The sequence below is a fragment of the Anastrepha ludens genome, chromosome 5, assembly GCF_028408465.1.
Source record: "Anastrepha ludens isolate Willacy chromosome 5, idAnaLude1.1, whole genome shotgun sequence".
NCBI lineage: Eukaryota > Metazoa > Arthropoda > Insecta > Diptera > Tephritidae > Anastrepha > Anastrepha ludens.
Genome location: NC_071501.1, coordinates 102,622,091 through 102,645,404, shown reverse-complemented (window position 1 = coordinate 102,645,404; position 23,314 = coordinate 102,622,091). Strand labels below are relative to the sequence as shown.

At 36.2% G+C, this 23,314-nt stretch overlaps 1 protein-coding gene across 2 annotated transcripts in view; it reads right to left on the bottom strand.

Moving 5' to 3' along the window:
• Window positions 1–23,203, bottom strand: part of LOC128865076 (mitochondrial carrier protein Rim2) — a 59,275-nt gene extending 36,072 nt beyond the window's left edge. The window contains exons 1-2 of one of the 2 annotated variants that reach the window (XM_054105023.1): window positions 22,965–23,202; window positions 22,148–22,339 (exon numbers count right to left, since the gene is read on the bottom strand). In XM_054105023.1, coding sequence (XP_053960998.1) covers window positions 22,148–22,194 — 47 coding nt within the window. In that variant the 5' untranslated portion in view covers window positions 22,195–22,339; window positions 22,965–23,202. Of the gene's footprint in view, window positions 1–22,147 lie in introns of both variants that reach the window. The other variant, XM_054105024.1, reaches the window with a different exon arrangement.
• Between the last annotated feature and the right edge of the window lie 111 nt (window positions 23,204–23,314).

Genomic DNA, 23,314 nt, shown 5'->3' with positions numbered 1-23,314 from the left:
CGTACTAGTTGTAATTTCTAAACGTTATTCTGCTTATACTTTAAGATGCGTTAATAAAAAATAAAAAAAAAAAAAGGAAAACAATTTAATGACTATTGAAAATGTAGTCTCTAAAAGTTTGAAATTTGAAAAACAAAGTTTAACAGTTTGTAAGTTTAAACGAAATTTGGCAAGATCAAATCAGCTGCCCTACTAGTACTGCCTGTTCAATGTGTCTTGAATGCAATACCTCACTTTAATTTTTTATCGCTTCAAAGAATAAAAAATAAATGAAAAATGCGCAAAAATGGCGAACTATGTACTCGCGCATATTTTGAATGGAAAAAAATGTATGTCGATAGAATTTGACGTATTTCGCTTTTGATTCATAACCTACGATGGCATAGACCACAATGGGCGTTTATTGAGAGCCATGCAGATGGTGCATGCAAAGCAATTAACGTCAGCAGCGGTAAAAATACAGGGTGTTTCAAATACAAGATATTTTTTTATGAACGAAACAAAATTAGAGAAATCTTTTAAAATAGTATGACAATATTTGGAAGTATAAACATTTGAACTATTTATGGAAGACGATTTCATTCATGTGGCTGCCTCAGGTTTCTTCGTAGTTAGCGCAAGGAGACCAAAGATCATCCATGTGCATATCTTAAATTCAAGTCGGTAATTATGATTCTGTCACCGAAATGTATTTCCAACAGTATTTTTAAATAAAAAAAAAGAACAATGATACCAAAATGCATGACAGACTCTCACCCCAGATGTATGATAGTAAGGTGGTCGGCATAAAAATGAGTCCATATAAAAAGTATTGTAGTTCCAATTAACGAAATATTTAAAAAAATGACTATCTAAAATTTTATTGATTTTTCAAAATAATAAACCATTTAAAGCTGTGACATCGGTGATCTTAAACCAGAATTCTCCCACAAAGTTGTTCAAGAGTAAAGCAACTAATTTTGTTTCTCGTACGCGAGGTGACGGATTAAAAAGTGAATATGTATTTTAAACGGAATAAAAATTGAGTGTCAAAATAACACATGATTTTAAAATTGATTGTGATTGCACCACCCTATAAAATTGCACACAAGGGGGACCAATGACTTCTAATATTTCAAATTTTCATTTAAGCGATAAGTAGCAAATACTAAATTTGAAAGTCGATTCCTTTAATGAGGCCAATCTCAGCTTTCCACGTCAAGTAAATTTTTAAATTCAAAAATTCTGGAAAAAATAGTCGAACTGGAATCTGTAGCCGCTTTTAACTAGATTAAGCAAACGACCGCGTTTTTTCCATTATCAAAAAGAAAAGTGGCGAAAGTATATAAAATGCGAAAACATAAATGAAATAAAAAGAAATATGCACTTATTTAATCACACCAAGTGTGACAAAAAGAAAGAGGAATTCAATAAAAAAAAGTAATCAATCTGGATTAGACTGGTTAGCAAAATAAATAGATTATAAGTACTACATCAGATTTCAGTTGAGGTTAGGAGCTTCATCTATTATAAAATGCGCACAAAGATAAGCAGTATTTTTGATGAGTTCATTTAGAAATATATCAGATAACATAGCTTGCAAATTCTCAGTGTAAATTATCTTTATTTGCAGAACTAAATTCATTCATTAATTTTCTAGAACTAAACCCTCTAGTTATACGTTTAAGTACGATTCCGAAATGCTCAGTGCACTCCTTTTTTCAAACAATACACAATACAAAATATTTCAATGGTAGTACATTTCAAAAACGTCAACCAAAATGTAAACATTGAAAATTTTTTTACTGAAAATGACTATAAAAATGGATATACAATGAAATACAAATAATTCAATAGAGTTAAGTCTGTACATCGCAGAGCTGCAGCAGAATTTCAATTTTTTTAATCAGAGTTTTTCTAAAAATACAAAACTGCATTATACCCATTTAATTTTTGTATAATATCGTGTCAGTGCGTGTGTGTTATGTATTTTCTTCCATGTAACGAAAGTATCATTAAATAATACGAAATCTAAAATACACAAGATCGCCAGCAAAAAAAAGATGTCAAAAAGCAAAGCGAGTTTTGAGTCACTTCAATCTGCATTTTATTCAAAATTCAATAGGATACAAAACTGTCTACTCGAAAATTTTCCAAAAATTGTAAGGTTTGAAATTTTGACGAATTTCATGTATATGGATATGTTGTGGTATAAAAAAATAATGACGTATTAACTTAATATTTAATTTAATAGAAAAAAAAGTAAAAAAAAAATAAAATCAAATAAAGAAAAAATTAATTAAAAGTACTGAATACTGCGAAATAAAATTAAATAAAAAGTATTAAAAAAATCAATTTAAAAGATTAAAAAAAAATGATGTAAATAAATTAAATAAAACGATAATCAAAACTTTGCAAAATACTGCACTGCACTGCTATTATTGTGAAGAGCAATTCCCTGTTGTATGTCCCTGCCTTATTTACATAGTTAATTTTTTGTTTTTTATTTATATGAGTCATCCACTGTTATGCACTTGAAGGTGTGGCCAATATCAGACCGTTAACCGGCTCTCAGCGAATTTGAAAGAATCACCTGATTGGCTGACCTAGCCGGGGTCATGACAGCGGTTTGTTTACAAAAAAAACTGAGATTGTGTTGATAATATACGAAAAAATCAACAGAGTCTGAACTTGTGTTGCTTCGTTGCCGTAAGAACAACGAGTGGTTGAACGAGTGTGTAAATACGTGTGAAATACGAATCCCCCATGACGGGGCAGCCGAAGTTACTCAATTTCACCATAGCTGGCGGTCGAACCTTCTAATCTCTCCTACTTGCTTTATGAATATCTCTCGTCATCTCCTATAAAAAAAAACCCCCAGCAAATGCGTTTCCAAATTGTGGTCAGTTCTTTTTAGAAGAAGCGGTTTGATATAGTTTTTTTTATTTAATTTCTTTTTCTTTCTTTTATTTTTATTTTTGGAATTTTTTAATATTCTCAGTTCACCTAGAGTCGCGTTTAAAAACATATTTGAAATGTAGTTGCTTGTGGCAAACTTGAAACACTCCTTCTTCTCCTTTTTCGATAATAATTTGTACGTATTATTTACTTGATTTCAGTGCAAGGCGCTATTTACTACTTCTCGTAATAATACAATATTATATTGTAATAATTCTATCCTATGCCAGAACTATACAATATTCGCATTTTTTATTAAAAATTTCCATAGGTTGCGTTTTATTGTCAGAATTTGCTCTGTTCAGGCATTTCATTATGACCTTAATTTTTTAAATTCCGTTTATTTTAATTTCTTAATTTTTTTTATTAGAAGAATTGATTATTTCCTTAAATTTCCGTAAATAGTCGTGTGAAAAGATTTAAGTTATACATAGCATAAAAGTGAATTGTACAATAAAACGTTTGTGAGGCAGCAGATAGCACTTTCCCTCTCATATGAAAAAATGTCCCTCTCAATAAATGAAATCTTTAATAAATTTTGCTGTCATCAGCTTCATGTGAGAATAAAATTGTTATGCCAATATTGGAAAGAAACGATTATGGGGGAACAGATTTGTGAAGGGTAGCAGCTTTTCTCTCATATGAAAAAAACTTCCTACCCAGCCGAATCAGGATATAAAATATTAGTTATATGAAATAAATATTTTGCAAAAATTGGATCCGCTTAATCGTACTTGAGTGATGTGTTTTAGAAAACTTGAACTTAAACCGATCAAAAAAGCATACTATTGGACACAATCAATTAGATTTTGAGGCTCTATTTCAAATATATTTTTCGAATGCTTTTTCTGGCAGGAAAAGATTATTAAGAAAAAACACTTCTGCGCTTCGGGAGCGACATAAAATTGTAGAACTCTTCATTTGTCGAACAGTAACAAGACACACTGTAGAAATTGTAGTGGTACTGGACCTTCAGTGAAAAATATTATGAGCAATATCATCGAGAATAAAATTTTGAATAAAAATTAAAAAAGAGGTAGGTGATCATAAATACCTGGTTTTCTTATGGCCAATTTCAAGTGGCGTGCTTAAGAGTCGAAAACCTTTTGATTTGCTGCTTTGTGCATAGAATGGGCGAAAATATGTACATTCCATATTGGGATAAACGCACTTCTCTAGTCACTTAAATAGTGAACTTAACAATTTTTCTTCTTAAATAGCATAGCTATGTATGCCTGATATCGGCTAATACCTCATAAAAGCGTATAAAACATTTCAAAGTCTGTCTCATTTTGCATTACTAATTATTTATGTAAACACACAATGCATTCCTGAGTACTGCGAAATAAATCAATGAACAGCACGTTTCGCTGTCAGTGAGTGCAGGGGGATGCAAATAAATGAAAAAGTTAATACGTAAATAGCAGAGAGTCTGAAAAGGTGTGAATGTTTGCCCGGCGAGTGCACTATTAAAGTGAAACAAATATTGCAAAGGGTAGAAAAAACGTGGTAAATAACGTGTTGAACTCAAAAAAGCGGAAAATTGTTCTACGGCGCCTATTTGCTTGTCAATAATGTTTGTACATTTGCATGTACTTCTTGCGTATTTAGCTTTCACTCATGTGGAATGTGTTGACAGACAGTCAATGCACTTGTTGCGTCATCATGCCAGAACGCAGAAAACAATAAAATGGAGTCAGACAAAAGTAAAGGCAAACTGCCGCAAAAGATATACCTAGTTATTCAAGGCGTCGAAAGGCCTGCTGCGGCCATACCATTACGTAGTATGACCCTTACTACTCTAGAGTAAAACATAAGGGCTCAAGAGTCGTGTTGTCCCATGTTTCTAATATCCTTCACTACACTTACAGGTGCGCCTTGGCATGCCGAATACTCAAAAGTACATCCCTTCATTTTATGGCTGCATGCCCGAGAAATTAGAATCGGAACCTTAAGCTTCAAACTAATAGATGATATGACGCACGAACAAATTGTATACCGTAAGTTTAAGTAAACTTGTTCCAATTGGATAAATAAAGTAAAGTGTTGTGAAATAAAATACTTGTTGGTATACTAAATTAATAAGAAAAATATAGGTGTCTTTGTTTTTTAATTTATTTAAAGTATAATACAAGGCGGCGCAAAATTAATCAGCCAATTTTATTTTTTAATAAAATGTTCACTAGATACAAAAAAATTATTTTAAGTGATGGAAATCTTTATTTGAGCCTTTTCGCGCTCCAATGCTTGTCTGTTTTCATACTGCAGCTGTCTAGTTCACAAGTGTCAAACATGATTGATGTACGACGCCATTTGCAAATATTATAAATCTCCCGGTAGGGTGATTAATTTTGCCACACCTTGTACATTACGCTCAGACGCATCAGGAAACACATATAACTCTTATTTAAGTCCATTACTTAATATTTAGCCACTTTTTTACACATTTACACATGAGTGGATACGAGATTGAATTATAGGCAAGCTTTCAAAAATAAATGCAATAACAATGCGAAATGTACACGAATGCTTTAACAAGAGATAATAATAAATTCATATAACAAGCAAATTTGACTACACGTGCTATACATTTTCACATCAGTTTGTATGTAAGAATGCACAAAGAACGTGAATGAAAGCGTAAATATGCTGATAATTACATTGAACCGAGTCAATGTGCTAGAAAAAGTTTGTGACACCCAAAAGTGGACGAGCGCACATACATAAGTATATACTTGTATGTACATATGGTTAATTTACATGAGCGTGCATATAATGTAGCGAAAATAAATATTCGGACACTAGAATAAGCAGTTGCGTCCCTTATTATCACCACAAATTTTATACTGGCATCGCCAAATGCAATTTCGGTAGCAGATAAAAGTTTGAAATTAAGTCGGTACAACGAAATAATTTGCATTTTTGTCTGAAATTCATCAAAAATCTTGATTGTTTGATCAATTTTTTGGTCGCCTGTATTCAAAAAATTTCTGAAAAGATGGTGCTATTAGTTCTTTTTATTTTTTCTATTTTAAATTTTTTATATTTTTGTTTTCTATTTTATTTATTTTATATTGTTGTTTTCTATTTTCAATTTTTTATTTTATTTTTTTTTTTTTCTATTTCATATTTTTTATATTTTTACTCCATTTCATATTTTTTCTATTTTTTCTATTTTATATTTCAAAATTTTTTTTGTTTTAAAATTTTTGTTTTTAATATATTTTTAATATTTTTGTTTTCTTTTTCAGCTATGCTATATGTACTAATATGTGCCTCAAATTTAAATCAAATAAATTTTGTCTTTTTCTTCAGAAATTCTGTTTCACCAAACTTCTACAAAGATCGAACTCAGACAAGGTTTGGATCTCCTCTTTGCCATCTCCGCTTTCTAAATTTACCACAGCTTCTTTGATGGGTGGAGGTGGATACTATGTACAAGGTCGACAAGGTATATTGTCGAAATCTGGGAAGATAGCACCCCCAAATCTTTTGCCTAGCATGTCATCTAATGACAACATGAACACCCAGTCACCGGTTCTTTTCCTAAAAAGATTAAGTTTAGGTTTCTAGAAAATCATTTTCATCCACTCAAACTTCGAAGTACTATTTTTAGCAGAACGCTGAACGGTTAAATCAGATCTTGAATTCCATCTTCCATCTTCTATGGAATATTTTTTTATGTAGCAGTTCATCAAACTCTGTCAGTAGTGTAGTCACTAGTCGATGCTCGTTTCGACTGGTTGGGTCCAAAGAGAGAGAAAGTGTGTGAGAGAAGGTGAGTGGGTTTGAGAGCGCGTGTGAATAGGTGGTTAGTACCGTGCGGGGTACCTGTAAATGACGGGCATATGTTGATAATGTCGATTTCAATGCCTTGTACAATATCCCGAACGCAATTGTGCCAATATAACGCGGATCTCACGAGACAGTTGAATCTGAAATTCGTCTGCGAGCTCCAGTGGTTGGACTCCGATGACGGCATTCGAGGGACGGGAGTTTAGGAAGATGGTAAGCGACTCCCGTCGTTGTTTGTCGTTTAATATCTATCTAAAGGGTTTTTCAATAGGTGTGCTTCAACTTTTTTCCGATAGTTCGCCCTCCCAACGCAATATTTTTTATTTTTCGCTTGTCATTTGTAAACTTCATTAGTATACATTTCATCATGGAACGCTACACACTTGAGCAACGATTGCAAATCGTGCAAATTTTTTATGAAAATAATCGTTCTGTTGCTGCTACTTTAAGAGCATTACGGCCATTTTACGGTCCATTTAACAAGCCGTCCCGTTTTGGGGTTATGTGAAGTCATTGGTCTACAGGAACAAGCCGGCGACGATTTGTGAGCTCAGAGCCAATATTGAACGCGAAATTGCTGGAATTTCGGCCGATTTATGCAAAAGAGTGGTCGAAAATTGGGTTCAACGATTGGACTTCGTAAAACGTGCACGCGGTGGTCATGCAAAAGAAATCGAATTTCATACTTAAATGTATATGTTCAAACTCGACAATAAAAAAAAATTAGTTAAAAAAGTCAAACCGTTTGTGTTTTATTCAAAAAAGTTCAAAAGTTGAAGCGCTCTTACTGAAAAACCCTATATAATATATGTGTACTGTTTGACCCAGTAGATGTGTTTGTTTTTTTATGTCTTCAACAGGTTACGTAGAACCGACTGTCGTGAGAACGTCCACTCATCGAACCTTCATCGTGCTGGATACTGTCCTCTTCATTAACCTGCGCCTCGGTCTTGCAATCTGCGAGGAATATATGACGGCGTACTTGTCAGATCCTACTTCTTCACTTGTTTCCGAAATTGTACGTTTTTCCTTCTATGGGAACAAATTTTTTTCTTTCATGATTTTAACCATTTAAATTAAATCTTTTTGTATACACAGCGCCTTTACATTCCACGGAGGAACGAACGATTTGACAAAACCGATTCCTTCAGAATATATGTATATATAGTATATACTAGTATGTATGTATAGGTAAATATTTATCTTCATTCTGTTGGGCACATCTACGTTTGATATAAAACAAAAACTGTATGAAAAAAGTTTTATAATTCAACTCACAAATAACAATGAAAGAAATAAAGTCTCATAGATTAAAGTAGAAACCACAATAAATGAAAATCAAAGTGTCTAATCAGTAAACACATGAAAGCGATTACAATTGACAAAACCCAAATCACTTGCCCACCCCACCGCTGCACTTTTTACATGGCGCATAGCAGTGCAATGACACTAACCTCAACAGCTGCGCCAGCAATAATCGGCCAGCCAACCAGCAACGACGTATCAATCAAGCACCCATTTCGGCTGAATCGCAAATGGTAACGCGTTCGCGCTCATTCATTAGACGCAAGCAAACAAACAAGTTTACCATTTACTCGTACTGAAAACATTGAATACTACGTATTTATAATGAAAAAAGGTCGTCAACAACCAATGCGCATGGAATTAATCATTTCTTCAAGTAAAATTTCTAAACATTATATTAATGAGATATATGGTATAGCTAGTGTCTTTTGGCTTTTCCCATAAATGTTGATGTTCTTATTTTGATTTGTTTTTGTCGCCATGAAATTCTTGTGCAACTGCCAATACCATTAAAACACACACATAAAAATAAATACAGTCGTTGGGGCCATATGTTTAGACGAAAACAAAATTTTTGTGTAAGCGAATTTCTCAATGTTGCTTTTAAATTAATACTGAAAAAATGTAATATATTAAAATAGACATTTATATTTCGTGTTTGCAAACTTACAACAAACGGGAATGCAAATGAACAAACATGTTGTCAAATTTTTGTATTTAATGTTTATATATTTATATTTTGTGCCTGTTGGTGGTAAATTATATTACATTGGCAGGCCAAGAAGTGAGCTCATGCAGACTGAATATGTACGCGCTGCTATTATAAAAACTTTCAAATGTCGAGCCTAGATGTGGTTTTAAAATAAAAAGTAAAAATTCTGATTCTTAGAGGATTCATGGTTTTTTTTATTCTAAAAATTATATGTGAAAAATTACATCATTTAAAAGTTCACCATTAGCAGGTCTAGAGATAAAATCCGTTAAACAGTCGATTCATGAATGCCTAATTGTTGCGAACGTAGAGATGTCGATGTTGAAGGTTGTTCAGCAACACTTTGCGCTACAACAACAGTATTCTCAACAGAATGTCGAGTTTTTCTATCCTCTACAGAAACAGTTTCTTGAATTTTTTCAACAAGCTTTGAATTGTCGCCTCATTCGGACGATTACTTATACCACACAAATCAGGAATTTTGCGATCGACCATTTTCATAATAAGTTTCAATATTTTTAACGCGTTGTTCTATATATATCTGTCTATTTGACATTAAAAAAAAAACTTAATCTGAGCTTATTCCTAATAGGTGATGCTGGATTAGAGATATTTTCAAAAATTTTACGACAGCTTAAATAACAACTCCCACCAGTGCAAAATTACGAATTCCATTTCGATATCGATGAAAGTCCCTATTTGATCGCAGGAAAAAGCGTAATTAATTTTATTACGAGAATACGACTGGAATCATAAATCGGTGATTGTCCAGAATTGGCTCATTTGAAATTGCCCGCATTCGCCTGACTTGAATTTTATTGAGATAAAAAGAAAGATTAAGAAATAAAACATGAAATTCCATACCAATCTAACTGGCATATCAATTTTGTCCATAATCTGATTTATTTTCTGTTAAACCCATTATTCGAGTCTAGCTTCTCATAAACTTTCCTGAACAAATTGACAAATATATAACAATAAACATTTTTATAAATGTATGAAGCAAATATTATTTTTAATAATAAAAAATTATTTGAGCAACAAAACCATACGTTTCTATTTCAAATCCTCATTTTTAAACTAGGAAAATTAAATAGTCTGCCAAAGTGCTCATTGAAAACCAATTGTCGTCCAAGGAGTTAATTTCAATTATTTTCTTTTTATTCCATTATTCTATTAATCTCATTTATTTTCTATTAATCCCATTATTCTGTTAATCCAATTTATTTTCGGTTAATCTCAAAATCGACTGCATCGTTTTGGCAGTGAGTCACTGGTATTGTTTTTGAAATATTGGAAAAACAAAAAACATACGTTCAAATTCAAAAAAGTCAACCCCCTAGCCACTAAAAGCTCCACAGTAGTTAGAATTCTCAAGTCACTGTGTTCTCATTTGAAATAATAAATTTTATTGGCAAGTCATGGCAACGTTTAAAGCTTGAATTTCTGCCCACAATATATGTATAAATATCAGATTAGACTTTACTTTTTGATGACATGCCAGTATAAGTAAATACGTGATTTGTGATTAAATAATTTAATTGAAATTAATTTGAAAAATAAAAATAAATGCTCAGCATAATATCGGGTAGTTTTTTTTTTAACGTGACTTTTTAACGTTTTTTTATATGGCAAGTTTAAACTACATGAATTTCTCATTCATTGCAGCAAGCCTGTTAAACCGAGCAAATAATAAATATCTAACCCCCTCAACACTCGAGTTAGGATAAAAATATGCATCTACTATATCACATATTCAGCCAGTAGTACAAATCAGTTGAATGTATCAGATACATTAATTCATGACTGCCTACAAACTGGTCCGAAAGTAATCGACACATGTGAGCCATGTGTCGGATGGTTAAAAAAATGGTTCAAATTTTGAATTGTTCTCCATGTGGCAAATTTCAGGCTGACACTGTTAATGTGGTTGTTGTACTAATTCATACAGCCCTGCGGAAGCGATGTAGTCACCGGGCGTCATCGTCTATTTCATCTAACGGTGGATCCAAGATTTCATGCTGTTTCGGCGGGGTGAATCCAAAAGGAGAAGGGTGTTAGGTGAGTGGGGTAAAGAGAGCATGTGAATAAGTGGTTAGAGTTCTGCGGTTAAACCTGATATGATTAAAAAAGCGCTTAAAAAAATTGAGAAAATGAAAATAAGCAATTTTTATTTAAAGTGGAGGATCTTGAAATGGTATTGATTAGTATTTAAACGATTTTCAAGAAATTTATGTGGAGTGACAACGCACACAGTTACTGCACTGACAAGGCGATGCCATTCAGGTAGAAAAGTATTGTAACAATATTTTTCATCCTAAATTTTTTTGTAAATTTTGTGTAATTTTTGGTGTAATAAAAGCCGTAAATCTTCTCTTCTTCTTAATTGGCGCGATAACCGCTTACGCGATTTTGGCCGAGATTAACAAAGCGCGCCAGTCGTTTCTCTCTCGTGCTAACCGGCGCCAATTGGACACACCAAGTGAAGCCAAGTCCTTCTCCACCTGATCTTTCCAACGCAGAGGAGGCCTTCCTCTTCCTCTGCTACCACCAGCTGGTACCGCATCGAATACTTTCAAAGCCGGAGCGTTTGTATCCATTCGGACGACATGACCCAGCCAACGAAGCCGCTGGATCTTTATTCGCTGCGCTATGTCTATGTCGTCGTAAAGCTCATACAGCTCATCGTTCCATCGTCTACGATATTCGCCATTGCCAACGTGCAAAGGTCCAAAAATCTTACGCAGAATCTTTCTCTCGAACACTCCAAGCGTCGCTTCATCGGATGTTGTCATCGTCCAAGCTTCTGCGCCATACGTTAGGACGGGCATGATGAGAGTCTTGTAGAGTGTTAGTTTTGTTCGTCGAGAGAGGACTTTACTGCTCAATTGCCTACTTAGTCCAAAGTAGCACTTGTTGGCAAGAGAGATTCTACGTTGGATTTCAAGGCTGACATTGTTATCGGTGTTAATGCTGGTTCCTAAATACACGAAGTCTTTTACAACCTCAAAATTATAACTGTCAACAGTGACGTGGGTGCCGATACGCGAGTGCGCCGACTGTTTGTTTGAAGACAGGAGGTACTTCGTTTTGTCCTCGTTCACCACCAAACCCATTCGCTTTGCCTCTTTATCCAGTTTGGAGAAGGCAGAACCAACAGCGCGGTTGTTAAGGCCGATGATGTCAATATCATCGGCATACGCCAGCAATTGTACGCTCTTATAAAAAATTGTGCCTGAGCGATTAAGTTCTGCGGCTCGTACGATGCTCTCCAACATCAGGTTAAAGAAGTCACACGACAGCGAGTCACCCTGTCTGAAACCTCGTTTGGTATCAAACGGCTCGGAGAGGTCCTTCCCAATTCTGACGGCGCTGCTGGTGTTGAGCAACGTCATCTTACATAGCCGTATTAGTTTTGCGGGGATACCAAATTCAGACATCGCGGCATACAAGTAACTCCTTTCCGTACTGTCGAATGCAGCTTTGAAGTCGACGAAAAGGTGGTGTGTGTCGATTCTCCTTTCATGGGTCTTTTCCAAGATTTGGCGTATTGAGAATATTTGGTCAATGGTGGACTTTCCAGGTCTGAAACCACACTGATAAGGTCCAATCAGTTGGTTGACGGTGGGCTTCAGCCTTTCACACAATACGCTCGCTAGAACCTTATAGGCGATATTTAGAAGACTAATCCCGCGGTAATTGGCACAAATTGCAGGATCGCCCTTCTTATGGATTGGGCAGAGCACACTTAAATTCCAATCGGCAGGCATGCTTTCATCCGACCATATTTTGCATAGGAGCTGATGCATGCACCTTACCAGCTCCTCGCCGCCATGTTTGAATAGCTCAGCCGGCAGTCCGTCGGCGCCCGCGGCTTTGTTGTTTTTTAGCCGTGATATTGCTATTCTCACCTCGTCATGGTCGGGTAACGGAACGACAATTCCGTCGTCAACGATTGGGGTATCGGGATCTTCACATTCTCTATGACATGCGCTGCTGTCACCGTTTAACAGGTTCGAGAAGTGTTATAGAAGTTTAAAACTTTGTCCAAAATTACAAAAAAAAAATGTCATCAGGATTTCGAACTTTTTGCAGCTTTTCACACATTTTGTAGTAAATTTTGGTGTAATAAAAGCCGTAAAAATCGAAATTTTAAACTTTATGCAAATTTTAAAAAATTCATGGAATTTTCATACGGATGTCGAACTTTGTGCTCAAATTTTTTAAATATTTCTCCCGCATGCAATGCATTAAATTAGCTATAATTAAGTTGGAAATTGCTAAAAAATCGCGCTTTTCTTGTGAACATTTTGCTCAGAACTTTTAAATCTTTTTTGGAACCCATTTAATTTCAATGCAAAAAAAATTAAGTTTGATAATACGAGTAATAATTTGTTTTTTCTTAATTTTTCTGCTGAAGATCACTGCATTCTATGAGTTCAAAATTAAAAAATTAAAAAAAACAAATTTTGCATGAAAAACATTGTAAATAAATCACTGTGCCAAAACTTTTTTGACTTTTGCAACCTCCATATTTCAAGAACTCATAGGCAGTGAAGCCGGAAAAGCTGGAAAAAATTTCGTCAAAAGGAAAGTACGAAAGCCTTATGTTGTTGTTGTTGTTGTAGCATAAATATTCCCCATATATGTACGGGGAATGCTGCTGGAGGGACAGTCCTTGGCCGGATTTAAGCCCGGGTCATTCTGAAAACGTAGAGCCGACTATCATTAGAACGTAAAAGTGTCCGATATAGGCATTTGGTTATGGTATATTAAATTATTAAACGCATAGTCTATAACTTTTTTAAAAATGTAAATACCACAAATTAGATGTAATCAAATAATAATAATAAAAACCTTTTCTCCAAGTTCAAACGTGGGTCAGTGCAATGCCACAGTGAACTAGTTCTGCACTGAACGCACGATGGTCTACCTCATTATGAGATAAGCACATACACATTCACGCATCCACCTATTTGCACAGTTATTTGCATGACTGTCATTTACGATTATTTAAAAACACACATTATCCAGTAAACGGGGGGCTCGCACACTACTTATGCAAAGCAAGCAAATATGTACATTTGTGTGTATATTTAGATAAGTCATTAGAGGACTCAAGTAGCTCGTAAAGAAAATAGCGAAGGTTAGAGACGTGCGCTCTCTCAGATTGGTTGACTAACTCATTGATACGTGTTTGTGTGTGTATATTGAGCATAAAAATATTTCAAGAACTACCACTTAACAAGTATGGCATATTTAAGATTTTTTTTTTGTGTGTGTGTGTTAGAGAATAAGTATATTCTCAAGTGCCGAATGTAATACACTCGCTTTTGCGTAGTAAGATTACGTTTGAGGGCTTAAAAATAGTTCATCTTTTGGGTAATTCCACCCAAATATAAGTGCAAATTTTTTAAGCTGCTTTCCAAAACATTTGGCGGATGTCAAGGTAAAATTACTTTTTTCAACAATTTTCTAGAATTCATAGAATGTCATGTTTGTGTTTGCATACATTTGTGCATGCTAATAGAGATAAGAAAACTGATTTGCTAAAAAGTGATAGTTGATGAGGGTCAAGCGAAATTAAATGCAATCAAAATAACAAGTTATTGAACCACACAAAAAAAAAAGGTTTTGAAGGTTTTTCGGAATTTCAAATGGATGGAAATGAATTTATATTAAGCGCATGTGATTTTCAATTTATTATGAACTTTTGAGTTCTTACGTTAAGCGTACATTTTCGAGCTGATAAACTAATATAACTTTAAAATAATTGTGCCCACTTTTCGAAATGTAATTCGCCTGTACCGAAACTACGGAAAGGCTGGTGTAAAAATCCACTAATTTGTTAAATGTTCAAGGCTGGCAATGCCGGTAAAAATTACCAGCTGTTCTTTATTTACATTACGTTATTTAATTTCACTTCGACTGACCTTACATAAATTAGGATTTAAAGATATCGGCTAGAGACTTTAACAAACTTGTGAAAGAATTAAAACGTGTTTATCGACATGTCAAAGTGATGCCATTTTATAAATGTTCAGTCTGAATGTTCGGAATGAACTTCGAGATCGCTGCAATCATGACACTATTATTGAAGCCGCTCTAACTTGAATTATAGGATATTTTTTGTCAATAATTGAGTGACACCCATCTTTCCCAGAGTATACCACTGCGCCTACGCCGAAGTTGGTCATTGGACTTCGCTTCACATCTGAAAATGTTTGAAGTTAGAAGTGACTATTAGTTGATCTCTACTTTTATGGCCGGTTGTTGTTATTGTTGTGACAACATAAACATTCTCCATACCTGTACGGGGAGTGCTGCTGGAGTGACCGTCTTTGGACGGATATGTATCCAAGTTGTGCCGTGGGAAAAGTCGAATGCCTAATTTCTCTACAGTATCAACTCTCTCAGTCTTATGGGTTTATAAGCCATGATCAAAATAATAGAAACGAAATAGAACATTTTTAACCATTTTTGACTAGTTTTCTTTCTTTTCCCTTGGCAGGGCTTCAAAGAATAAATTTCGTTTTATTACGTCGGTTGACAGCCTTGCAGCAAATGTTAAATTAAAAAATAAATAAATATTGTCCCCTTACGTTCAATATTAAGCTTCCAGTCTAAAGTTATAGAGATAATACCAATGTCGAAGGACGAAAACTCATAAATTTATATTTATATATTTCTTTTTCTAACCCGCACATGTCGGTTAGTCCAAAAAATGTTCAGAAATGGCTGACAGCGCTTCAACCTTTTTATTAAAAAACAAAAAACGTGATATGATATCAAGAATTTCCCAGCTTTTTATAATACATTCATTTCAAAAATTTAAATTTTAAATTTGGTAGTGGGTAGAGGCTACTGATAGCGTGGGTGATTTTATTTTGGTATTTATTTAGCATTATTCAAAAAATTATTATAACACAACGAACATACATCGGTTAAAGTAAGAAAGATGGCCTTACTAATTGAGGCTATTTTAAAATTTACATAATTATAATAATTCTTGGCATTGGTCTATCTTATTCAGCATGGCGCCATGGGTTACATTTTTGTTCGAAATAGTAGCAGTGACTTATGGAAAGCCAAACAGAGCAGAATGCTGATCAGATCTTGCCGAAGATCGGGTGAATTGGACACCGCAAAGAAGTCGAGACGTGTTATGGTAAGCGCAAGGTGGTGCAAAATGAATCACCTAATCGGAAGATGGCGGCCGCCGTAGCTGTTGTTGTTGTTGTTGTTAACAGCATAGGTAGCCCTGTCAGTGTAGGCATATCATCGTTCGTCTTCGTCTAGCTCATCTAGGGGTAGGCCCAGGAAACATGCTGTTTCGACAGGTTGGGTCCAAAGGGAGAGGGGGGTTAGATGAGTCGGTTTGAGGGGGCATGTGAAGAGGTGGTTAGTGTCGTGCGGGGTACCTTCGCATGCCGGACATGTGGTTGGTATGTCGGGGTCGATTCTGGATATGTAGGAGTTTAACCTGCTACAGTATCCAGAACGTAGTTGTGCCAGTGTTACACGGGTCTCACGGGGAAGCTGGAGCTCTTCATCTGCGATAGGTGGTGGTTGGACTCCGATTACGGCATTCACAGGACGGGAGTTCAAGAAGGTGGTAACGGTCTCCCGGTGAATGTCGTTTATAGACTGTCTAAATACTGTCCGGTCCAGTAGGTTACGGTCAGTCTTGTCCTGGATTTCGCCAGCGTAGTCAAGGAGGTGTCTCCTGACGTGCCTGGGAGGCGGCTCGGGCTCAAGCAGGTGTCTGCAGGGATGAGACCTACGGTAACATCCGAGCAGGAACTGCTTGCTGAGCAATTTGTTGTGCTCCGCAACTGGGAGCATTTGTGCCTCGTTATGAAGGTGTTTTATGGGTGAAATCAGGAGGCACCCGGTCGCTGTCCGAATGGCGGTATTTTGACAGGTCTGTAGCTTTGTCCACTGCGAATTTCTAGTTCCAGGCGACCAGACAGGCGCAGCATAGTTAAGAACCGGCCGGCCAATTGCCTTTAATGTCGAAAGCAACAGTTCTTTGTCTTTGCCCCAAGTGCTGCCGGCCAGCGATTTGAGGACCTTGTTGCGATTTTGGACTTTTGTGGCAGTTGCGGTTGTATGCGCAGAGAAGGAGAGCAGGCTGTCAAAGGTTACACCCAAAATTTTGGGGTTATTTACCGTCGGAATTGGTGTATCATCGACTTTTACCTTAAGGGACAGCTTGACCTCCTTTGTCCAGGTGGTAAAGAGGGTCGCCGTGGACTTGGTGGAGGAAAGTTGGAGATTCCTCGCAGTGAAAAAGCGAGAAAGGTCGGTGAGGTAGCTGTTCACTTTGGAACACAGGCCATCGATGTCATTGCCCGACGCCATGATCGTGCAGTCGTCAGCGTATGAGATCAGGGAAACTCCCGCTGGTGGTTGGGGGAGCTTCGAGATGAACAGCAAGGGAGAAAGGACACCACCCTGCGGTACACCTTGCTTAATCTTTCTCTGCTTTGAAGTTTGATCTCGAAATATCACTGACGAGTGCCGACCGCTCAGATAGTTCGCGGACCACCTCTTCAGCCCTGGCGGGAGTGTCGACTGATAAATGTCATCTAGTAGCGTGGAATGGCTGACTGTATCGAAAGCCTTTTTCAAGTCCAACGCTACTAGGACAGTCCTCTCGCAGGGGCGGTTTTGGTTAAGCCCGCGGTTTTGGTTAAGCCCGCGATTTATCTGGGCGTTTATGGCGGTGAGTGCAGTGGTGGTGCTGTGCACTCGTCGGAAACCGGGCTGATGTGGGGCTGGGGCCAGGTGTTTCGTGTAGAGTGGGACTAGGAGGGCTTCAAGTGTCTTCACTACTGGGGAAAGGAGAGTTATCGGCCGATAAGACTCCCCTTGGTTGGCGGGTTTCCCAGGTTTCAGTAGTGGGACCACTCTCCCTGCTTTCCACTTGTCAGGGATGATGAGAGTGGCCATGGACATATTGAAAACCCTTGTGAGAAATCCTACTCCCAGGGGTCCCAGATGCTTCAGCATCAGCGCGCTTAAGCCGTCAGGGCCAATGGCTTTCGATGATTTCGACTTGTTGATGGCCCCCTGAACCTCATCACCGGAGAAAGTAAGTGGCGCACTGTCGTTCGTCAGTTTGTGCAGCCTTCTGGTAGCACGGCGCTTGGTTCTGTCGCCCGGAGGATGCAATATGAAAAGCCGGCTAAAATAGCTCGCGCATCTCTTCGGGTCCGACGAAGTGCAACCGTTGAAGGTGATAGCCACCTTGTCGTTGTGCTTCGTCGGGTTTGACAGGGACCTAACGGTGGACCAGAGCTTACTCACCCCAGAGGTGAGGTTGCAGGTCTTCAGGTGCTCAACCCATTTAGTCCGCTTATGCTGGTTTACCAGTTGCTGGATCCCCAAATTGAGATCCCTGATACGGCCGCCGTAGCCGTATGGGTTGGTGCGTGACTACCATTTCCGAGTACGGAAATTTGAAAAACAGTAAAATATGGAGATGCTAATGTAAATGTCTGGAGGTGCTTTTCATATAATGGACAGGACTATTGCATTAAAGGGTGATCTGCTGTGCAGTCACACACTAAAATGGCAATGCTGCTAGAGCGGACCCAAAAAATTGGTTTCCTTGAAATCTACATATCATAGCTGGCAAGCGAGCTCGGTGCCGTAGCCGCAGTCTAATCCAAATTGTCAAGGCAGCTTCTGGCCAGAATCCTTTAAATGTTAAAGAGGGGCATAGTGGGAAGAGCGGTGAGAGAAATTCTTCGGTTATCAGACCAATCAAGAAGAAGAATAGTGTTAGTTTTTATTACAACTAAAATGCTTAGATACTTTCTTAGATTTTTATTCAGTTAAAAAAGATATAACTAACTGTATTTTTGAATGATGGGTGCTTGGTTCATGCATTTAAACATAGAAACATCAAATGAAAAATAAAATATAACAGTTTTCTTTATATAAAAAAGTTTTTTATAAAAAGTTTTTTATAAAAAGTTTTTTTAAAAAAGCTTTTTATATAAAAAAATGAGTAGTTTTTAAATACAAAAAAATGTTTCTTAGCATTAAATTAAAAATTAAATACTGTTTTAGTATAAATTATACAGTTCTTTAATATAAACATGCCCATAATTGTTTTCCTCAACTAAAGTTAAATCTTTGGCACATGTAACTGCTATTATTTCGCACACAGTTGTATACGTACATACATACATATCTTCATATGAACAGAAGCTATGCACCAACCCCGTAGCAAAAATATTTTTTAAATTCATTGATTCTTTTTTTGTGATCTCCCAAGTTATTGTAGATAAAAATAGCGCACCAGCACTGAACAGCAAAACACACAGAGCTTGAAGAATGTATGTAAAAATAAATTGAGAAAAACATATCTATATGTATGTGTATGTTTGTACGTCTGACAAATGTTGCCAGCGATAAAATTAAAAACAGTTGAAGAATATAAACAAAAACCAAAATAAAAGTGGAAAATTAAAAACAAAATAGCGAAAAAGGCACGCCGAAAATGGGGAGAATAACAGAAGTTGAAGAATGGCAAAAAATACGGTTAACAAAACAATGAAAATAAAATGTACGTTACACCGGTTGTATGCCGATTTCGTCTGTTAGGTGTGTCTCATACACTGCATACATTGAAATGGAATATGGAATCATTGTAGTTTTATTTTAATTCAAAAAATTTTGAATTAAATAAATGAAATAAAATGAAATCATGATTGATTGATTTTTTAATTTTACATTTTGTTACTAACAACTTTGTTTCATTTCATTAAATCACTCATCCAACACCTCTCTCCCATTGGTCACACGCTGTCGCTGTTGGCCCTCTGTTTCCTGGATCCGTCGTTAGATGAAATTGACGACGACGACTGATGGCTCCACGGCACTAAGTCGGGGTTTATGCCACAACAACAATAACAACATTGTGCCATACTTTGTTACCAAACCGTCAAAAATGGAAAGAAAAAGTGATTTCACTTTATAATGTTGAAAAAAAAAATACTCTGAGCGTCAAACATTTTTTATGAAAAAAATTTTCAGTGACAAAAATATACTTTCTTGTTTGCCATTGTCTACCATGGAGCGTATGCTGTTAGAAAAACTTAGCTTGATGCTGAAAATCTTATACTCATCACTTAATCTTCTATATACTACATACATAGTTGCACTAAAGCGCGTACTTAGTTAACAAATGTACATATGTTGATATTCATGCATATAAACTTTTATGTTTTTTTCAAATCTTATCAACGCGATATGAGCAAAATATCAGCTTTTTCATACAATATATATGGAATTTTTAATATTTTAGCATTATCAGATAAACGATAAAATCTCGCGCTCATGTGGGTTAGTACTGATATACAGTACCTACGTAGATTTGGGCCCATAACTCAGACAGTCGAGAGACCGCATGTTTGTGTACCCCACACAAACAATTGTATGGTCAATGTGTTTTCTTATCTTCGAACAACTATTAGGTTGTGATATTCTGATAAGCAACAAAATTACGAGTTCATCAGTGTCGCAAAAAAAAGGAAAAAATTGTACGGGCCAAATGTATTATTCCTACTACCAACCAAAGGCAATCCATTTTAAATTGTGGCACTTTCACTGCTCAACCGGGTGATCAAAGTTGCTAAATTCCTTGACGTCACTATTCTTAATTTAAAAAATATTTTTTTTTTGTTATCTTTGTTTTTATTATCACATTATTTTTACCTACTTTAGTCGATTGCAAAAACTATTTATAGCTTTTGTTATAAATTCATTGCCCTCGCACTCCACTTATCCCAAACCGCTTCTTTGTTTTTTTTTGGCAACACGCGAAGCAGGCGTGCTCAGTTTTCCATTTCTCTTTAACAAGTGTTTTTTAAATGTTGATTACATTTTATTAGTATGGGCTAATTATTTTTAAACAATTAACCTTATTTACCCTAAATGAGGTTTAAATGTAGTTTGCATACTTGCAAAATTTTAATTCCCAAAGTTTGGAGTTGTTTTTTTTTTTACTTTTCGCGAGGAAAAAAACAAAAATTAGGTTGCATGCTGATTACGAAACGAGTACTAACATTTTTTTGCACTAATTAAAAATGGACGTAATGCCGAATATCTCCAAACACAAATCAAAAATAATTGAAAATACGTAATATACATATGTATGTATTAACGATTGCCGTTAAATGTAGGAGAGTAAACTATGGAAAGTTACACCCAGTAACTTCAGATTGTTTACCGTCGGAATTGGTGTACCACAACTTTCAGTGAGAAATTGACCTCCTTCGTACAGGTCATAAATAATATCGCATTGGATTTATTGGGGGAAAGTTGTGTTACTTGCAGTGCAGAACCGAGAAAAATTGGAGAGATAACTGACCCTTACCGGCTAATATGAATCTGCTCTTCCACGGTATATCAGCGAATGGTATGAAGGATGTTGATGGACGTTTCAACGACAGTCGGTTCTACGTTACCGAAACGACCCGGATTTATATCCGGCCAAGGACTGTCACTCCAGCAACATTCACCGTATGTAAGTATGGGGAATGTTTATGCTGCTACAACAACAACAAGGATGTTGATTCTATCTCAACCTGGACAGAATTGTACAAAAAGATGCAGCTAATACTACCAAATTTGCATCCGTTACACTAGTATGTTTATGTTTATAATTTAAAAATTACTTTGAAACACATATAATGGTTTTTCTTAAAATCGCTATAAATCACCGATGCATAGCTGGAAAACGAATGCCATTTCCCCAATGACACACAAATAATTTCACATTTCAAGGCTATTCAGCGCTGCTTATGTGTTTTGTTCTTCCTTTATCATAGTTGTTGCCTTACTACATCGCCTACAATTATTTGCTCTACATTTGTATAAATGTACGAATAAACAAATAAAATTCTCAACAGGGTTCGTTTAAAGGCCACTCTGTCTTGCCCCCGCACAAACTAGTATTGCGAGTGTGTTAGTATATTGTCAAAATTAATCAGTGTTGCAATAGTTTAGATTAGGTTAGGTTATGGTAGCCAACAATATACAAAAAAAAAAATATTAGCTTCACCGGCAAATCATGCTCTTCTAATGAAAAATTTTTAAACGAGTTATGTAAATATGTACTCTATTGCATCATTAACATGTGATTGCACTTCCAGTTTGCCAATTCTTATCTGAAAAGTATAAGCCATTGTTTCAGATAAGAGCTAGTTGTTGTTGGCTAATAGGATAAAATAAAGGCAACAGGACTTTTATTCGCGTCGAATTTGTAATAAACACACGTAAATATAAATAATTGGGAAATTTCCATTTGAAGTAGAAGCATGCGCAAATACGATTGTGTGTTTATGTATGTATATGAGTAAATTGTGTGTAATAATTACTTACCCGCCAGCTACCAAATGTATGAGCGTATCACGTTGATTCTGGGACATAATCACACGATAACTTTTTCCGCACTTTTTGAATGTACAATTTCAATTTCAATGCACAGTGAAATAGAGAACACAAAAATTATGCCGGCTGTTGCCGGTTTTTTAACTTCTTTAGTCGTTCACGGCAAAAGGAAAAACAACAAATCTGAATAGCAGATAGGTTTTATTAGGACCGGCAAACAGAGTATGATCACAAGTCAACAACAACAACAGACGACACGTTTTCGAAAACGTTCCCGCAAATGTACCCTTTAATGGCTGGGAATTGTGAAATTGCGCAGCGGCGCTTCACGCGGGATCCGCCGAGAGGTTACGATGACTGTGGATACAGTTCGTGCGCGTAAATATGCCAAGTAAAAGACGTATTACACTACACACATGCCGCTTCTTTCATTTGCCACTGCACTGAATCGCAAGTGAATTGTATGACCACTATGCAGTGTGTGGGGGGGCGCAACGTGCACCAACAAATATCATTAGGTGCCGCCCGCTTCACGTTTTGCCTTGCCTTTATCTTTTATAACTCTGAGCTTGGAAGGAAGATTATTATTACACAAGAGATTGTGAAAAAACACTTCCTCCTGCCGCGCTTATGTAATACACCCCTTGCTCACAGGGTCGTCCTGCTTCACCAGATTTTATCCTTCACCTAAACAGCTTTATTTTTCAAAACGCAGCGAAAAGCGTAACAGATTATTGTACAGTGTTTAAGCTAAATGGTTATTTTGCACAAATTTCAACAGAATATTCTAGAAAAATTGCAATTTTACATATATTGAAGAAATGTGCACAACTGGTTTACGTTGTAGGCGCAGAAAAAGTTGCGTTTGCTATGCAATTTTCTCTTCCACACGGTTCGTTTAACTTCGTTTTATATATTTTTTATGATTTTTTTTCACTTTGCACTTTTAACGAAAATGTGTTCTGTATTGTTGCGTTTTGCGTTCGACATCAACTCTTGAGGAAGGTGAATTTTCCATTGAAATATATTTGAGCTTTTCGTTCATAATAACAAACGGCAGCGTACAAACGTAACGTGTAGTTACTTGTCCACACGTTATGTAAAATCGTGGCAATCGAGATCTGACACAGGGTGGTAGCAAAGAACTTAAAAGTAAAA